Consider the following 20493-nt stretch of genomic DNA (forward strand, 5'->3'; position numbering starts at 1 on the left):
TGGGCAAAATAAAACAGTGCCTGAACGTCATATTGAATAATAATTATCAAATCACAATAGTTTGGGTCCCGGTTCATTGCTCCATTCCAGGCAATGAAAGAGCCGATATTTTAGCCAAACGTGGTGCTATTGAGAGTGAAATTTATGAGTCGGTGGATGCACTCAATTATTCCTAAAATATCAACAAAGGTATGGTTCAGGGGACTGGATGTGAGTAGAGATTTCATTCGTGTGATGTCCAGATTCATGTCCAATTACTACACGTTAGATGCGCATCTCCTTCGAATTGGACTTTCCGAGACTAATCATTGTGCTTGTGGCGAAGGTTACCACGATATTGACCATGTTGTTTGGACATGCGTGGAGTATCGTGATGTCAGATCTCAACTAATAAATTCCTTGCGTACCCAAGGTAAACTATCCAATGTCCCAGTTCGCGACATTCTTGCTTGTCGTGACGTTCCTTACATGAAACTTCTTTATTATTTCGTTAAGTCCATTGGAGTTCCACTTTAAATTTTATTTTATGTTAGACTGTTTTCTCTTCCATGAGTTCAACCAATAGCCATTCTTTATTATATGAGTAAAAGTGATGAACTGATACAAACAAACCTAAACAGTTATAAGATCACGTACAAAATAAATGTATTTTGTTTAATGTAATTTATAATAGAAAATCGCTTGATAAAAACAGTGTTTAGATTAACGATTGAATACGAAATGTATTAGGTTTAAAATACTAGGTATTGTGGATGCCACGGCGAAGAAAAACTTATGTATATTGCCTATGAAATAAACGTATTTATGAAAAAACCGATTCCCAATTAATTTCGCCTCCAACCGGTTGGTTTGGAAATTTATCGGAATTAAGTGACCCTCTTAGAAGAAAATGTTCAACGGTGGTCCTTCGTTGGTCCAATACGTAGGATCATTGATCCAATGAAAGTCCAATCAAACGTTCAACGGGAGGCCAACACGGGACCTTCGTTTGCCGATTTTGAAACAGACCGTTGAACCGTATGCAATTTTTTTCGTTCAACAAACCCGGCAGACAGAGGTCCATAGTTGAACCATTTTTAATATGAAGAGTTGGAGCCCCGTTGGACTAGTTTTACTGGAGAATTTCCGACGTTTTTTCCACTATTTCAGAACCTAAATTTTTTTCAAATTTTTTTCAAACTACAACACTACATACCTGTACAATACTTCTACTTCACGTAGAATAACAACAAATTTTCTTTCCGTATAAAGGTAACATCTAATTTTCACACTATTTTAGCAAGAGAAAAAAAACAACAAACCGATCCAGCAAACTGAACGAATATTTCGTCCAATATGCTGTTCAACAAACGTTCAACGACCAATGAAATAGAACGGCCTGCTGAGAGGGGAGAAGATGCGGACTGAGTTCAGAGTTGCCATTTTAAAATCTGTGTACCATCTCTGTTGTATATTTTCGATCGTAATCTGTAAAAATCTGTGAAAAACATTTTGAAAATCTGTAATTTTTATGAAATATTCATGAAAATCTGCAGAAATCTGTGAATTTTGAAAAAATCTGTGTTCTGTGACACAGAATCTGTGTGGCAAAATAGGCAAAAATATCTGTGGTTTTACAGAAAAATCTGTGAATATGGTAACTCTGACTGAATTGTCAATTCGTTTCCTTCTTATTCTTTCCCGATTTTGCACATTTTCGTGCTGATTTTCAGCTTATTTTTAAATAAAAACATTATATAACTGATTATATAAATTTAAATCATTAAGTTCTTCGGATATACAGAACTATAAATAAATAACCAGTTCTATCTAGAATTCCAGCATAAACTGTTGAAACTCGCTGGAAATTAACACAAAGGCCTACGTTAGTCAACATCATCAATTCCTCTAGCTGGAGTGTAATGAAATGGCGTAAGGTGCCGTACTTTTACACTAATACATTCCTAAAATGAGCGAAATACCAATGACATGACAATGACACACGTATCAAGTATTGCCCAATCTTACCTGTAAATTTTTGAACAGGGAAGTGTTACTTGACTCTCCATACAGTCCAGATGTTGCCCCTTCAGATTTCTATTCGATTCCGACACCTAACACTTGATTTTTTTTGAAAAGCAATCGGGAAATTGCCCCAAAAATGGACCAAAGTTGTGAAAAGCGGTAGACAGTACTAGTAATGAAATTCGTTATGCAAATGCAAATGCGTTTTGTACAAAATAAAATCACGATTTCGGAAAAATAAAATTAATAGCAAGTAGACTGGAAATCCGTAGTGACATTTCTTTTTTGTTCTATTTTTTGATCGGGAACGACTTTTAGCAGTAGCAATATATTGACTAGATTTCTTACCTTTGGTAGTATTTTCTGTCTCAACTCGCAGCAAAAAATGTTTAATTTATTGTATATACAATCCTTATCTATGCCAGTGAGTGTCTATCTTTTTCTGTTGTCACATCGTTTAAGTAGTTGGCTACATTCAATCGCACACTAATTTCCTTGTTTTTTTTGGTTGTGAATTTTGCTTTGTTCACACGTTTAAGATTTTCTTCTGAATTTTACACTTATTGAGATTGTAGTCCTCGAACAAACATTTGCAGATTTATTTTCCTGATTTTTGTTACTGATTTCCATTTACCTTGTTTTTTTTTCCACATATCCGAATTACATTTTTCTTTTGACATTCGAGAGGAGCACGTATCAGATACACAATATTGGCGGTAAAAAAACGAAACTTCAATTCATCCGGTACGTGCTGCTGGGAGCATCGGTGAAAATAATAATGTCAGTTTGCATGTGTATTTGCAAACAACTTCGTGTTCGGGATGTTCGTGTGCAGAAGTTTGTCTCGTTACTATATGTTATTAAAATCCAATTTCGGACGAAACTGTGACACCATTTATTGTTAAACAAAAGATCAGGTGAGCTGTCGCTGAATTTTCTTATTAGCCGTTTTATCAGACTGTTTCCAGTATTGAAAAAAATAAGATCTTGATTTTCAAATTTAATTGTTAACAGCACTTCTAAAAAATTTTCACAAAATCTATAAGTGAAATTATTTGAGAGATTTGTCGAAAAGTTATAAAAATGGCCTCATTTTTGAAAACAATTTGCTGATTTTTTAATGTAAAATTATGTAGAAGTGCATTGATTGTATGAATTTAGTATAGAAAAATACCTAACCAGTTAGTAGCACAACTCCTGAATTTCGACGTTAGTGAGTTGAGATTTCGAACTATACACTCGCATACGGCATTGGGCTAAACATGAATAACAAATCTTCATTATCCTAGCTTAATATCGATACAACTACAACCTTCTACGTTCAGCGTCTTCGTCTTCGTATGTGTTTAATTCCATCGGCAATGGCAAAGAGCGCGAGAAAGAAACGGGGGTCTGAAAAAATAAAAAAATAAAACTGAACATTTATGATTTCTATTCCTATTTTTACACCTTCGTATATTTTTGATTCATTCTCTTGAAGCAGTTTTCTTTAAGTTTGCTTTCTGAAGCGTGGATTCAAAAGTCACGCGGTGCTGAAGAAGAGAAAGTTACAGTGGACAGAGATAACCATGGTCCGGCAAGGGCCTGCGATTTTTTTCGGCTACGGTACGGCTGCTGGAATTGGCTTCGGCGATCCGATGGAACTATCTTGCACCGGCCGATCCTGCCGTTCGATGCGGTTGATGGTGCAGATGGCGCCGATCCAGCCGGGTCAACGATGAACTCAGCAGTACCGTTACGAGCATTACGAGTCCACTGCACCAGTGGGACAGTGGCTGCGGCCAGGACGATCCATTCGGAGATGTCACTGTGGAAAAGAATGGAGTAGGAGAGACGGAAAAAGAAAAAAGAAATGGTAAAGTTATCGTTCGCTTCCGGTCGTCGGTGGTCGAAGTACGGGGAATACAGCCGGTTGCCGTGAAAATAAGCTGATGCAGAAGTTTTATGTGGGTCAGAGTGTTCCGGTGAATACGTCTTTTCACACTTTAAAGCTTTTAATTTTCTACAATATGATTTTAACAGAGTTAGCCTTAAGCAAAAAAAAAAATAAATCAATTTCTAGGTGAAACAAAATAAAAAACCACCCTACCATTGGAACTCGGAGCGAGTTAGAAATATGAGATGCTTCTTTTTTTTCCTGCCGGGAAAGGTTCATTCATTCCGTATGAAGCAACCTAACCAAGTCGAGTATATCGGCAAACGATTCCCTGGCACGTCGTCCACCGTTACGAGTAGACCGGGATCGGTAGTAGTTTCCCGTTGCACAGGCAAATAGCAGAATTACAAGTGCAAATACAAGAAAATCTTTGCTCGTTTATTTCGAGTAAATTCACCGCTATGCACGACCAGGGCTATACTTTTCGGTACGCCTTTTTGTTCGACGTTCTTTTTGTGCGGTGGCGCTTTTCTTTTCGCCACAAAGTGGCCAACCGTGCCGTTCCCCCGAGGCGGTGCTGCTATACGTGAATGTGCGCTATTTGAAACAATGGAAATTGTCAAGTAAATTGTACTTCTCACCGGGAAAGACTACGGCAAACATCCGAACCCACTTGGGAAAAACTTTGCCGGAGCGCGGGATGTTCCGATGGTTGCTATGGCGAAGACGGGAGCATGTTAAATTTCGTTGCCGGAATACTGTCTTCCTACTCAAGGTGTATTAAAGCTTATTAGAATCTTGATAAAATCTAGCCTGGTGTTTGCATTTCAACGAGATATTTGACACTTTAACTTTTAAGCTTCCAGGAGAACAAGGTAAGCCACTTATAGTTTTCGCCTTTCTCAGATAGAAAGGCTTTGCAATCACTGTGAAAATTGACTATGATTCGAATCAGTTCGTGGAGGTTGGAAAATGTCTGTCAGTATAAGTGACGATTCTTTCCTTTTTAATTCAGGATTCGATTTCTGGTTCCAGAGATACAGGAAGAAAATTTACATCTCAATTTCTCAAAAATGTCTGCTTAAATTTTCTCGAACACATAGGGTAAGGGCTCCCTATTTCATTTCATTTGTAAGGACGTTACATTAAAAACCTGATTTAGCCACCAAAATCACTACGATTTTTTCATATTTCTGCTTAATTCGCCTTGCTCCACATTGGGAATTGATTGACATTCCTTGGAAATTGAAATGATAATTTAAAAATCAGCTAAAAACGCTTCTGAAATGTTCACTACTGTGCTCCTAATTTCATCTCAAAGGTTTTGTATTCATCCTATCGTTGGTCCTTTATTCATCCCATAAATTAGCAATGGCGACAGCAATCAAAACCAAAATATTGCATTATTACACTCTCAGGTTCAAAATGTCAGAATTTTCTTTGAAAAAAGGGCCTAATGCCAATTATGACACAACACACGATATTAAAAAAAATAGTTTGGAATCATTTCGACGTTTAAAATTTTTTGGATCGTTTTCATTACCTTTCGTTTCAAATTTAAAATTTTACTCTGCAGTTAATTTGGAGAATTTAAAAAAAACACAAAAAAATAATTGTTACTATTTAGGCATTTAGCCCTTCTAAAAACAAAATGTAGAACCAGAGATGCCATTCATACAGATTTATCTGTATTGTATAGATTTTTGCGTTCGCGTTCGTTGAATCAGATTACAGATTTTCTAAGTTTAATACAGATTTGTAAAGGTTCATAAAAAGGCGGGTGGGTAATGTCAGAGACATAACTGGATGTCGTGAATACGAAAACAACTGACGGTTGATCAATTTTTCGCAAGAACAAAGAAGGTTTCACTTGATCTCGATTAATGTGAATTTCACACAGCAAAAAGTGCACGAATCTAATCAAACTGTTCTAGATTTGCACTAAACTGAGGATATTTACCTTTGATTTGCGAAGAAGAAATCCTAATAGTTCTTTAGAAAACTTTTAGAGCCATTAAAACGGCTGATTTTGTGTGATGCTCCCCACCGTTATCCTCTTTTCGTTGTTTTTTCACCAATGCAAACAATTGACAGCTGCGACGTAATCGCTCTTGTCGGAAGCGAAACTAGCTTCGCAAACGACACACAATACATCTGCTCGCAGTGGCGATAGAATCCAAACTGATCCAAAATTTATTAAGAGGTTTCTTTTTACGTGATTTCGTTTGTAGATTTTTCACTAACGAGCGGTCCTAACGGCTATAAAAATAGCCGCATACAGAATTTTAATGTCGATTATTTCATTTTGTATTTGCATTTCATTGAAAGAAACTCCTGCTTTCAGGAAGACTAAATTGTGGAACTCACTACGATATTAAGCGCTGTTCGGAACATTTTTCTCGAACGATTTGTTGTACAGCAGCAGATATTTTGTTCTCTTCCTCAGAACGCGTTCTGATTGGCTGGTGTTGACATGGGTCAAATGAGACAGGTTTTTCAATAGTGTACTATTGAAATACTTCAATGCTATTGCTATACACGTTTAAGTTGAAAAATTTCGATTCTATTGGTAGTTAAATTATATAAATTCTTTCACAGATCACTGAGCTATGAGCTTTAAAAATACGAGCAAGGCAAACGCGCCTTATGAATTATCCTCTTTGATACTCGTTTTTACCAAACATTTCAGAAAAGTTTAATTTTGAATTATTTGAGATTATGTCACACAACTGAAAATTTTATCATAAAATTTTGATCATATTTCCGATGGCGTGTAGCAAAAATTATGTTGATTCGTTAGATACAACAAGAGATATTCACGATCAAAAACTTATCACTCTCTCAGAGGGTAAATTTTGAAAAGGCGCTCCATAGTAAAGTAAGTCGTATTCACGACAAAAGTAAGAAGTAAAACGTTAGAATTTTCTCTCTGAGTATCTATTAGTATTTGATTACAGTACTTCTTTAAAAGTTTATTAATCAACGGACAAATCACATGTTAAAATGGAAATCTTTTGTGCAAATGTTTGATGATGAACACTGATAAACATTTATATGAAAATTTAAAACCAATTTGAATTTGATTTGAATTTGATTCATTTTATTAGTGAAAACAGATAGAGCAGATACATATTTTTTATGAAAATATCTGGCATCTCTGTGTACAGCCGATGAAACACACACATTTAACAGTGTTATGGTGTCGTATAGCGGAAAGAAACCAGTGCTACTAGATTTGCCACAATGGTTATTTGATTAGTATTTAACACGCTCTATTTGGTAATATTAGAATCCGAAACAGTTTTATTTATATGTAAATATCAATGATATAATTAAACTAATGTCACGGATACCAAAAAATACTTGTTGATGATAATTTACAGAAAAAAATTTTTTTTTTATTTAACATTATGAGAAAACTTGGCAACATTGCGATACGAAATGAGATGAAAACAAAGCGCAATCAAATGAATTAGGTGCAAATTTTCATCTCATATTTTTCATTGATTTTATTGCTAATTACCGATAATTTCAGAAGTCTTTAATCGTTGAATAAACATGTGGAAAGTGAACATTACTAACTATTAAGTCATCCAACATTGAATAGTGGTGTAATTATGTGAAATAGTAATCATGTTTTGAGACGAATCGATTAGTAAATATTCAGAAACATGATGAATTGTAAAAATTCAGACGAAAGTGGTTCCTAAATCAAAAAGTGAGTTTATTTAAATGAAAAAAGCGATTGTTGAAAATTTTTTAACTATTTTTTTCAATTGGAAAGTGTGGCAAAACCTAGAATAATTGTTTTAGAACGTTCCACAGTTTTGTTCAGGTACGTTTAAAGATATGATTAATGTTCAAAGTTATGAGGTGAAGGAATGAGATGGAAATTGGAGCTGAGATGAAATAGGGAGCCCTTACCCTACTTAAATTGCATCCGGGTTCGAAATAATAGTGTGATCAGAGGAAATAGTTTTGATTCCTAGAAAATAGTCAGAAAATTAATTCAAATTAAGCATACATTCACTAAACAAATCAAACCATATTAAAAAAAAACCTACGGTTCTCTTCAGCTCTCAAAGGAGGAAATTAAATACTCCCTGCAAAAAAGGGTGAATAAAGTAAAAGTCGACAACTTTTTTAATTTTGTGAACCCTGTTGCTGACAATTGAACAATCCAATCAACATGGTCACCACGAGATAGCGTTATGGTGATTGTTTTGACATATCCCATGATTTAGAAAAAATTTTAACGAATTTTTCAATTTACTTGAGTGTGAAAGAATGCAGATGGCAAACCCTTACAAATATGGGTAAGAAAAACGATTATTCACGTGTTGTCATCAAACATATGATTTCAGATTGTCCTATACTCTTGACAATCTCGGATGAAATTTGAAATTTTTAGTTCACATACAGATTTGATTTAGATGATAAAACATGAGTAATTAGACTAGTCATAAAACTTTTGATCATAATTTATCAATTAATCTCAAAATCCAACCCAAAAAACAAAGAATATCCCAGATATGAAATCAGTACCCAACCTCTCTTCTTCGAATTTGGTATTTCATGTTACGATTTCTCCATAAATATCAATCAAACATACCACGGAAAGTTACTGAATCATTAATGATCGATTTTTTTTACCAAATTTTCACACGTTTTTGTATGTTAGTATTCGATTCATAAGAAAAAAAAATAAAAACCCTGCATTTTGTTCGAATCTTCAAGCAAAATCTGAAAATTATCACCATCGCTTAGTTCAAAGCACGCCACTCGGGCAGCGCAGCAATCGCAAAAGAGTTGGTTGGATTCTTCAATTGGCACATTGTCGCAGAGCTGAGTTACCGGTATCGACACCTGCCAATGAAATATGGAACCAAGATAAGGAGGATTCTTTCGAAAATTTTCATATCGGCAGTCGTGATTTGCAACATTTTTATCGTTTATTCAATAGTACTAATAGATATTAGCTATTAAGGTACACTTGGAGTAGAAAAAAAATTGATTTCAAAGTGATTACTACTACTTCTTTTTAGTGTAAACTACGATTAAACATGGAAAATCTTCAGAAATGTGTGAAATTGGGTAAGGTTAGGTTTTTTCGGATCAATATTTAATTAAACTGAAACCAGTGTAATGTTGATTTCTCGAGTACTAGAATGTATAGCGATCGATTTCTATTTATTTTGGATACTTTATTTGTTATTTCCTGGCATTTGAAAAATGGTATCAAACCAAGTTTAATGTTCTATTCCCGAATAAACGGTAGATTTCGCACAACGAACTAAGATCAACATTACCACCTCAGAGTAAAAACTTTTTCTTCAACTTTCACTATGATTTATCGAATGAATTTGCCCGTTTTAATAAGAAATCGTTGAAAAGGTGGAGTAATTAGAAATTTTCCTACCGATTTGACAGCTCTTGCTGAAAGTATCATCTCTAAACAATCAGCGCCTCTACATTTCAGTTTTGCGACAATGTGCCAATTGCCGTCATTTTTCATGGTAAAGATTTAGGTATGTTACTGAAAGTGTGAAATGTGTGAAAATTGAAGTGTTTATTTTATTTTATTTTCTCAGTAGTGGTGTGTCATCTAGCGTTGTTTACAACAATGAGAATAGAAGAAGCAGGATACTGGTGAGATCGTAGCATAACAGCAATATTACTTCTTTGAGCCGAAGCATAGCAATTTTATCTGATTTTATCACAACCCGTTGATTGAAAGTCATGTAAACGACAAAATAATATGACGACTATTGGTGCAATAGCCCTGTATCTGTTTTCTGTATTACTCAGTTGCTGCGAATGGATAAAAAGTAATCAATTTTCTCCCGAAATCACGACATTCACAATTGATTATACAATTTTGTAATCGCTAATAAAAAATTAATTAGTTTCCCTGTCCGTTCTGATTTTGTCAGCTGTTTCTCGTTACTCAAATATGCCACTGGTTAGTGGGTTGCTAATGGAAACACTTAGTCATGCAGTCATAGATCAGCTGACAGTAACAGAACAAGTTTCCATCATTGGGCACATTTTTCAAAATATTTCGACAGTGGTATTTCAGAGAAGAAAAAAAAAGTTACAGAACTGATATACAATCCTTACCGCGAGAACGTGCCAAGTCACGTAAAGAAACTGCTGATCTGAGTTTTTGTTCGTTTTCGCTACCCCGTTCCTACATATCACGCGCGACTTTCCTGTCACGGTGGGATTGTTGTGTGCTTTTCCATGGTTCAGGATCCGTTTTGATCCGGGAAACTTTTGATACACGTTTCTCCCTGGTACCCTCCTCAGTTGTGGTATGCGTGGTTTCATATCATGCCAGCTTACTCGAAAACGGTTCCACTATTTATTTCGAGTTGACTGTCTCATTTAACTGTTTAATTTAATTTTGTTTTGAAATCTGCTTCTTCCCCGGTTTGCGAAAATGTCATACTTACAGATACATTTGTCTGTTTTAAGACACTTGACGATGGTTTGCTGCAATGTCGGCACTATGTCCAAGCATATACTGACATTTGCCGAGCTTTGAATAAGAACTTGTAGAATAATCTCGATTATTTTGAACAACAAAAGAGAAATCATAGATTCAAGAGCTTGAATGTTTAGAACAAATGTTACTTGTTTCAAGAAAACTTTGGCTGAAACAATCCAGATCAACCAAACCAAAAAAAAGTGGGTGGGTAATGTCAGAAACATAACTGGACGACGTGAATACGATTAAAACTAACACGTTTTTCATACTTCTGAATATTAAAAATCGTTCTCATAAGTTGATAGATCGTGTGATTTTTTCAATGTTTATTCTAACAGTTGAAAACAATAGTAAATTGTATGAACTTTATACTAATAGTATATATAATCGTAGTTCGCAAGCTCACATTTCTGCTGGAACATTGTCATGCCCTCATTGCTACACTCGAAGAGCTGAGCTGAGCTGAAGTAGATCGCCCGTAGTTGCACTTCGTGATTGACCGAATGAGTGGGAATGTACAATGAACCAAGAAAATGAAGCTTGGGAGAAGCAAATCATTTTCACTGTACACACCCACTCACTCCTAACTTTTTATTAAATGATCAATAACGACGCTGGCTACGACCAAAGGCTGTGCTACTGAGGGAAAGGAGGAATGTTTGGCCGATACTCGTTGTTTCAAGAGACCGCGGATACCACTGTTTCTCCACGAGCATCACGGGATAGGAGATTTTTTAGTAGGGAGGGAAAGAGATCCGGGTATGTTTTGGTAAACAATATGAGCTCAACAAAACCTGATTTTCGATAGTCAGGAGAGTTATAATAAGTAAGAAAAATATAAAATATCTCCAAGGAACGATCTCACCAGTATCCCTTTTCTCCTGCTCGCTCTGCTGTCAGCAACGCGAGATGAAACACGATCACTGAAAGAATAAAATAAAAACACTCGCGAATGGGTCCGCTGCAGACCCATCCTAGACCTTCAGTCCGAATGACACGATCGACTTGTAAACTTTCATACATTTCATAGAAATCCGACAACATCGACAATGACATGCAGACGGCGCATCGATCGGTTAACAGGCTAACATCGTTGAATTTTGTGGCGGTAAATTCTCAGTTTCCGCCGCTTGAGCATCTTTAGTTTCGCGGATCAATATTATTCAATAAATAGCACTCTCCCCACTAAATACACACATGCCACACCTGCACTATCACTCAAAATAACTATTTCAATCAAATTTTCAACTATACGTATCAAACAACACATTGAAATTATACTTTTTTGAGAGCAGCACCAGGACACCGCATCGCACTCCCAGTGATGCCAACTCTTCTCCTCTGCTCGGATTGCTACACTCGAAGAGAACATTTAATCAGTCGGAAAACAATTCCCTTTGTTCTCTACAAACAAATTGAAAATTGATCGGAATCGCATTTCTTCTTCCAGCATACGAAGCACGCACTTCATGGTTATCAATTCACGAACATTAAAATAACAACGTGATTTTATTTGTGCTTAATTTAGATAGCAATAGGAATTAAAATGCGACACCATTACAGAAATTGTACCTGTCTTTACTTGGCTTAACACGTTATTCTAATTCCTACCGAAACTTAAACTTGTTTTAATCTCATGTCATTCTCTACCCATAAGCCACCGACTAAACAGTGCAAATTTCTTAAAAGTTTTACCTAATTGCAGTGAGTGTAAGAAGTTTTTGTTTTGGGTGTAGTTACGCTAGTAAAGTGCCAGAAGTTGGACGTTCGTGTGGATGTTGAAAGTAAGTTGAGACACGATTGAAGTAAAGTAAACCCGTACCGTACTGTAAGTAGTTCGACAGTTGAGCTAATGCCGTGTAGACGAGGGAAAGTATGCGGAAACGTTGCGGTGTACAGTGCATGTATGCATAACGAATTACACACCGTCCTTGCTTCCTTCTCAGAAGAGCGAAAAAAAAAACATCTCGGTTTACATCAGCAGATGCGATAGGAACTATCGTCATGACGCCGTGATATGGCGTGGGATATTGTCTTGTGTTGTGCATTATTCCAGTTGTTGTTGTTGTTGCTTATCATAGGAAAACTGCATTTTCCTTTTGGATGATCTGGTTTTATTTGGATTCAGATACAGGGACTTAGCAACGATAGTCATATTTACAGAGAAAACGACAGCCAGGCAGCGGCGTATTCTCCTGTACTTCAGCCATTGACAGTAGTGGCACGTATCCAGGGCGGTATAACAGTTCATTTTAGTGAGTGAATACGAAGGTCACACGAGTGGGAAGTGATGAATGAAGGAAAGACTAGATAGGATAGGGGAAAATATAAAATAAGTCATTTATAAAGTATCGGATACATTGAAAGATGTACGTTTACTTCGTCCAATTGATCTGCTGAAATAGTTTTGAGTTAAATATTGATTTTTAAAAATGAAAATGGTTACGATGCCCCTGAGAATGTCATCAAAAACAGCGTTCCATTGAAAGCATTGAAAACAATGCTTTCAACCGGAGACGTGTACTTTGCACTTCACGCCGTAAAAAAAACTTCGAACAATAATCCATCTCATATTTTGCTACAACACCGTTTATTGTAGGCACTTTAGTAAAATTTGATAGAAACTTATAACATTGCTAAAAATTGGATGATTGAGTACCAGAAATTGGCTGCACTGCCAACATCGAAAGATCCCACTGAGAAAGTGGTTTGATTTTGTTGGACGGTGAGCGTTTGTTGAACGGCTTATTGGACGTAATATTCGTTCAGTCTATTGGAACGGTTTGCTGTTGTACTTTTTTGTTCTATAAGATTAAAGTGATCAGCTTCTTGGGGTTGTTCGACCCATTGATGTGGGACAAATGGTCCATTTTTAATGAGCAACTGAGCTAGAGTCTCATCCCAAGTAACATTTTAAATATTAATGAATACTTATAGCTGTCTTCAATGCTACATCATAAATCTTGCATTAAAACTTTAAACTCCACGAAAGCCTGCTGAAAGAGCATATTCCTGCCCAGTGAGGGTTTATAAAGCAAAGTGAAGAACCAGCATAAACCTACGTTAAATTTTCGAATTAAAAAAATGGGCTTTACGATCAACATTGAATTTATTCGGATGGAATGAATTCCGCTTATAAACTGTCATTTTGATAATATTTTCCTTGACTATGTGTGTGGCATGTCGGCTTTGAATGCAATCAGTTAAAATATACAAGATTTAAAGGCTAGAATGAGAGGCAGTTTCCGAACGTAAAACCTTCATTCGTTTTTATTTTAAGCGTGAATGTATGGATAATATATGAATTATAACTAATAGTCTTGAAATAAATGCAGTTTTTATAAAAAATCTCCATGATTTATGAAAATTATTTTTATGTGCAAAAAGCAAAGTCTTGGCATTACATTCCTTTTGTGGAATTTGGCCTTTCTGTTTCAACAGACTTCGCAGCCGATTTTTAGCGTACAGAATCATTCAATGGCTAGTACTATGGATCCTACTGACACTAAGAATCCTTCCAGGTTGGGGCTCGAACATACGACAACTGGCTTGTAAGGCCAGCGCCGTATGCATTGAACCGCCGACCCGGGTCATTTTTATATGATTCATCATTATTATAGTTGTCATAAAACAGGTAGGGGTTGAAAAATCATTTACCAAACTCCTATAAATTTTAATCAGAACCATAAGGCATTCGAATTGTTACTTGGGATTAGATCGACTCTTATTAGCAACATAAAGCTTTCGGTTGGATTTTGTCGACCCGCATCGGTCCGATCGTAGTGCTGCAATTGGCCATCATCGGACAGTTCTGCACCATTTGTATCAACCGCGACAACCTGAAAAATGTAGCATTATAATATTGATCCGATTAACCCAAACGAAACACTTTCCCACAGTCCAGCATTCACACGATCTCTAATCAATCCTTCTCTGATCACAGATCATAAACTAAAACCGAACATGTACTAAAATCCTTTACATCCTTAATTTTGTAAGTACCTTGCATCCAAATTAGTAACAGGTCGTAAAAACACTTGACGATCGTTACATTTCCCAAGAACTTTCGAGTAGAAATGCAACATTTTGACGGTGTCTCATTGACATTTCTGCTCGAAATTGTAAAATCAAAGCAATCCACGCCACCAGTGTTTTTCTATGAATAACGCCCTACGAATCGCTAGCGGCCGATGTCGTGCTCAGTCGGTTCGATAATCGGGGCCATGATCGGACCTATGCGGGTCGACAAACTCCACTGGGAGTATTACGGATGTCAATATTTCATCGATCGATCGATGAATGTTTCGACTTTGGTTTCAAATCCTATTTAGATAAAGGCGTATATTCTCAGATCACTTTTTGATTAGTCAATGATTTGTTCGTTTATCTTTAAAAGGCATGCAAACCACTTTCCTTCTATATGCACTGAATAAATCAACATGAAAAGAGTTTCGCCTTTTTTCGATTTGTTGACTTTTATGCTTCCTGTGTGAATTATGAAATTATGACCAAACGCATTGTTCGTGAAATTGGCTAGTTTCCGCGACTAAGACAAATCTCGGTTAAATTTTGATTAGGGCGTATAAGCAAGTGACAGTTTCTCTTTGTTTACTTTCTCTTCTATTAATTACCAAGCGGTTTCCACGTTTATCACTCAACTCTTCGCATGAAATGATACCCGAAACTTTCGACTTTCAAACAGAATAGTGATATCAAAGAAAATCTTTTTAATCACATCACAAAAATCGAAAGAGGGAGTGATTAAAGAGAAACTGTCACTTGCTTATACGCCCTAATGAAAAATCAACCGAGAAATCTGCGGTTAATTTTATCGTCTCATTTACTATTTCCAGTAGTAAAAGGTACGGAAACCATCTAATCGCTCTTCTTGACTAGCAATTGAAGTATTGTCCTGTTTTTTTTGACATGGAACCAGAGATGGCATTTCTCCAGAGTGATACACGCTAGAGTCAGATTTTTGCCACACCGAGGATGAAAAAACGAAGCACCGCACAAAGAGGAAAGCGCACTTCTTCTCAGTGTCGAATAGACAGCATTTGAGTGTGTGCTTGTGGTTAAAGCAGCTGGCGCGAGTGAAACACATTCTCTTCGCATGAATCGCTCACACGCGCTCTCGTCTAAATACACCCAAGTGACCACTGGCGCGTGATGGTGAGCGAACACTTCTGTGAACTTCAATTAATAGAGAGTAGATCTGGCCTTGCTATGAAAAATTTGCAAGGAAAACCGAAAAATTTACGATAAATTGTTTTATTTTGCTGATTTTGCGTGTCCACGCTTCATTTACGAAAACCATACAGCAGAGTGCTCGCCGGCGTGTACACCTCTGTGAAAGTATCTGCATCCACCTCAGAGAATTTATTAGCTAATGCTCTAGCACTTTGGTGCGATTCAGTGGAAGAGGTAAAAGGAAATAAACTAACGCACTCATGATGCGTGCACACTTTACACAACAGTGGTGTATAAATGTGAAAGAGAAGAGCTCTCGTTGAAGTTGTCAGTGCGAGGGGAGAAATTTTGCTTGCTCTTCGTCACACAGAGGAGATAGACATCTCTGCATGGAACACGGAGGGCGAAACTTACGTAAACGAATAGAATGGCAGTGTGGCCCTTTATAGTTCTTTGTGTTACTAAGATTGCGGTTTTTGTAGAGCCCGCTTTTTTAGACAAAATTGTAGGATTTTCAACCATTTTTTTGTTTACTTTTGTAAGATTCAGGGATGCCAGGTCATTTTTTTCCAAAATCTGTGATCAAGCCAAAACCTGTTTGTGAAAATCTGTGCACGTTTCCCGTACCATAATAGAAGATCGGAATCAATTTGGCGAGCAAAAAAAAAGGTCTCACTACCAACACGCTCTGTACTTTTTGGTGCTAAACTGTGCTCGATTTAAAAAATCTGTGCATATCTGTGATTAATTTCAGAATGTGTGAAAATCTGTGGTCATTTTAAGAAATCTGTGCCATTTTTAAAATCTGTGCAGAAAGTTGAAAATCTGTGAAACACAGTTTAATCTGTGAACCTGGCATCCCTGGTAAGATTCGCTCTTCTTTTTTTCGCCAAGTTTGTATTCAAGTTTTATTTGCATGCAGTTGTTTTATAGCCATAAGGGCATATTCAGGAGTGTTCTAGTTCTAGATGCATAATTTATGTCAATTTTTAAATTTAAATCTAGAAATTATAACAAAATAAACTGGCAGCCCCAGCAGCGTTTTATCTGTGTTTCAAATATAGAAAAAATTGAACGGCAATGTATACCAGTTTTAAATTTGACAGTAGAACTGGTCGAATAAATAAAACTAAAACGGATTGCTGGGGATACGTTTGTTTCAGTTTCATTTACATTATAGACCACCCATATGAATCTTGCAGCTGCTGAATTTGCTCTAAGGATCAAGAGCAGAGTTGCCAGGTTAGTTTTTTTAAATTTTTCAAAACTCAAAAATTGATCTGGATTTATCTGACTCTACTATATGCAAGGAAATATGATTTTGAGAGAGTGAATTTGCGTGTGACTGCAGTCCATGAGACTCGCACTTCAAGAGTGAACCAAGTTTACTTGTGTTGGTAATTTGTGTATTACGTACATTTTATTTGGTACGTATGACATAGATCTATGTATTCCTATTTGCAGTGCGACCAGTTTATCAAAGTGGTTTGAACGATTGAGTTTCAAACAATCTTTTTCAGCAATGATTTATTCTCAAATGAATGTTGAGTCTGACTTTTTGGATAAAATATCAGATTTGATTAATTTTTCACCAACGTTTGTTGGAAAATTGATAGCATTTTTTGAATATTGATGTTAATTTCCAAATAAAAAAGTTAGCAACACTGCTTCAATGCATTTGTGTTAGATTGTGCTACACAAAATAAACAAAACTGAATATTTTCTGTTATAAAAGCAGTTTTCCGGAAAAATAAATAGTTTTACGAAAACATTCCATATCCATTGCCTTTCCCGTATCAAATTAAAGGTATTTTACGGGCTTACTTATAGAAGGTACGTAAATCTTTATATCGCAAAAATTTCTGCAAAAGGAAATCCATATAGGAATGTATTTTTTTGCTAATCAAACGTGTTAGTGGAAGTAAGCTGAAAAAGAAATAATTTTTCTCGAGAAGTTTTAAGCAAAACGGAAGAGTTTTAGACTAAGATTTTCGCTTTTCTTGAATTTCAATTCTAAGCAGAATGAACTGATTGGTTTATTTTTCTACCATATGTAAGATATATTGATTAAAATCAGGAAAAGAAGCACCGGATTTTATTTTTACGCACACATTGTTGACATTACTCATACGCTCTTTGTCTTGCTCCTCAAGTTTCTCTTGAGAATATTTAACTTAGCGCTTCGTCGGTTTGTTTCATGGCTTTGCGAGGCTGCAATTTCGGTTAAAGCAATAAAGTTTTATCTTATGTGATTGAGAAATTACTCTTACGCACTCCAGATTTACCCCTGGCTCCAGGTTCCAGGTTTCTCAGGCGAAAACAACATAACAGAGTATTTCATCCAAACTCGCTTGACCCTAGAATCAGACGCGTGAGAATTAAATTTAACAATTCGAGAGTCCCATGACTAGACTGCCTAACTGCAAATGGCAGCTTTTCTTTGTTTACTTTTTATTTCACGATTTACGGGATTGATTTTGTCGTGAATACGACTAACTTTACTCTATGGGGTGCCTTTTCAAAATTTACCCTCTGAGAGTGATAAGTTTTTGATCGGAAATATGATCACAATTTCATGACAAAATTATCAGTTGTGTGACATAATCTCAAATAATTCAAAATTAAACTTTTCTGAAATAACCCATAAGGCGCGTTTGCTTGCTCGTATTTTTAAAGCTCATAGCTCAGGGATCTGTGAAAGGATTCATATAATCTAACTACCAATAGAATCGAAATTTTTCTACTTAAACGTGTATAGCAAAAGCATTGAAGTATTTCAATAGTACACTATTGAAAAACCTGTCTCATTTGACCCATGTCAACACCAGCCAATCAGAACGCGTTCTGAGGAAGAGAACAAAATATCTGCTGCTGTACAACAAATCGTTCGAGAAAAATGTTCCGAAAAGTGTTGAATATCGCAGTGAGTTCCTAAATTTGGTCCTTCTGAATGCTAGAAACGAATCCCTACAGCATATTGATAGTTTCTTTCAATAAATTATGCAAATCCGAAATGAAATAATCGACATTAAAATTCTGTATGCGGCTATTTTCATAACCGTTAGGACCGCCCATTAGTGAAAAAGCTACAAACGAAATCAGATAAAAACAAACCTCTCAATAAAAACTGGATTAGTTTGGATTCTATCGCCACTGCGAGCAGATGTATTTTGTGTCGTTTGTAAAGCTAGTTTCGCTTCCGACAAGAGCGATTACGTCACAGCTGCCAGTCATTTACATTGGTGAAAAAACAACGGTGGAGAGCATTACACAAAATCAGCCGTTCTAATGGATCTAAAAGTTTTCTAAAGAACTATTAGGATTTCTTGCTCGCAATTCGAAGGTAAATATCCTCAGTTTAGTGCAAATCCAGAACTGTTTGATTTGATTTTTGCACTTTTCGCTGTGTGAAATTCGCAGTAATCTAGATCAAGTAAAGCCTTCTTTGTGTTTGCGTAAAATGTGGAAAAGGGGAATGCTTGCATAATTCATACAATTGATCAACTAATTGATATTCGGAAGTGTTGAGGAACAAGTCAGTTGTTTTCGTATTCACGACATCCAGTTATGTCTCTGACATTACCCACCCGTTTTTTATATTTGACGCCTTACTCTTCGCAAAACTTTCAAGTTAAAACTACAAGCTTTCGATTTATATTGGAAACTTTTAAGAAATTGCAGTAATGGCTCCGTAATAATCAAAAGAGAAAGTAAACAAAGAGAGACTCTCATTTGCAGTTAGGCCCTTTTGTCGTGGGACTGTCGAATTCATCAAAGCAAACCGGCGAGAATTTCAATTCGTTGTATAGCGCTTCGTATGATGTTTGCTGTCCTACTATTGATGATTGAAACAAAACTGACTGAGCTGTAAGGGCATATTCAGTAGTGTTCTAGTTCTAGATTCATAATTTATGTCAGTTACAAAATTTAAATCTGAATTTTATAACAAGAAAAACTGGCAGCCCCAGCAGTGTTTTACTCGTGTTTCAAATATACAGAACATAGAACGGCCACGTAGACCAGTGTTAAGTATGACAGAAGAACTGGTCGAATAAATAAAATTAGAACTAATTCTATTATACATCTTCCATATAGAACTTCTAGCTGCCGAATTTGCTCTTAGAGCAAATTCAGCAGCTGCAAGATTCTTATGGGTGGTTTATAATATAACTGAAACTGAAACGAACGTATCCCCAGCAAGCCGTTTTAGTTTTATTTATTCGAACAGTTCTACTGTCAAATTTAAAACTGGTATACGCTGCCGTTCTATTTTTTCTATATTTGAAACACAGATAGAACGCTGCTGGGGCTGCCAGTTTATGTTGTTATAAATTTTAGATTTAAATTTTAAAACTGACATAAATTATGCATCTAGAACTAGAACATTGCTGAACATGCCCTAAGTGCTTAAAATCTGACCACAATTTTACATGTGTTTTTCATTGAATTTCAAAATACACATTTTCTGTGAATAGAACATTAAGATCCTATTATGAATTTAGTGATTATCAATCACTAACTTATACTTCTTGGTTTTCCAGGGAACCACCGATAAGAATCCCCGAGCGAAACGAAGAACAATTTTCACTTTCTTGACTCAATCCGGGTGAAAATATACTTCTCGATTGTCATTGGCGTCTCGCTGCCACGTCCTGTTACACGAGAGTGATCCCATCGATGCTGCTCACGGCATAGAACGGTTCGCCTGTGTGGTCTACTAACATGTGCAATTATGGTCCATAAATTTACCAAGTTGGCTTGTTACAATGAAGAGATTTGGGTTTCTCGCCGTAAGGGGCCTGCTTCATCAGGGTTACTCTGGCAGTGCCTCCATCAGTATCGGACCGAGTCTCCTCTTATTCCATTTGTGCTGGCGTTCGAATGGGTAATGGAGTGCTTTGCCGGCGTGGAAACTTTCCCCGCTTTTCGTGAA

General features: G+C 36.3%; 1 protein-coding gene across 4 annotated transcripts in view; it reads right to left on the reverse strand.

Annotated features, from left to right (window-relative positions):
* Positions 1-2316: 2316 nt before the first annotated feature.
* LOC131434820 (uncharacterized) overlaps positions 2317-20493 on the reverse strand; it is a 424990-nt gene continuing 406813 nt past the window's right edge. The window contains exons 8-10 of one of the 4 annotated variants that reach the window (XR_009230406.1): positions 3454-3811; positions 3317-3396; positions 2317-3260 (exon numbers count right to left, since the gene is read on the reverse strand). Coding sequence is in view for 1 of the 4 variants with exons in the window: in XM_058601990.1 (XP_058457973.1) it covers positions 3648-3811 (164 nt within the window). In the remaining 3 variants the exon portion in view is untranslated. Of the gene's footprint in view, positions 3812-20493 lie in introns of all 4 variants that reach the window. The other 3 variants (XR_009230403.1, XR_009230404.1, XM_058601990.1) reach the window with 3 other exon arrangements.

Source organism: Malaya genurostris, chromosome 1 (assembly GCF_030247185.1).
Source record: "Malaya genurostris strain Urasoe2022 chromosome 1, Malgen_1.1, whole genome shotgun sequence".
In the NCBI taxonomy this organism is placed as follows: domain Eukaryota; kingdom Metazoa; phylum Arthropoda; class Insecta; order Diptera; family Culicidae; genus Malaya; species Malaya genurostris.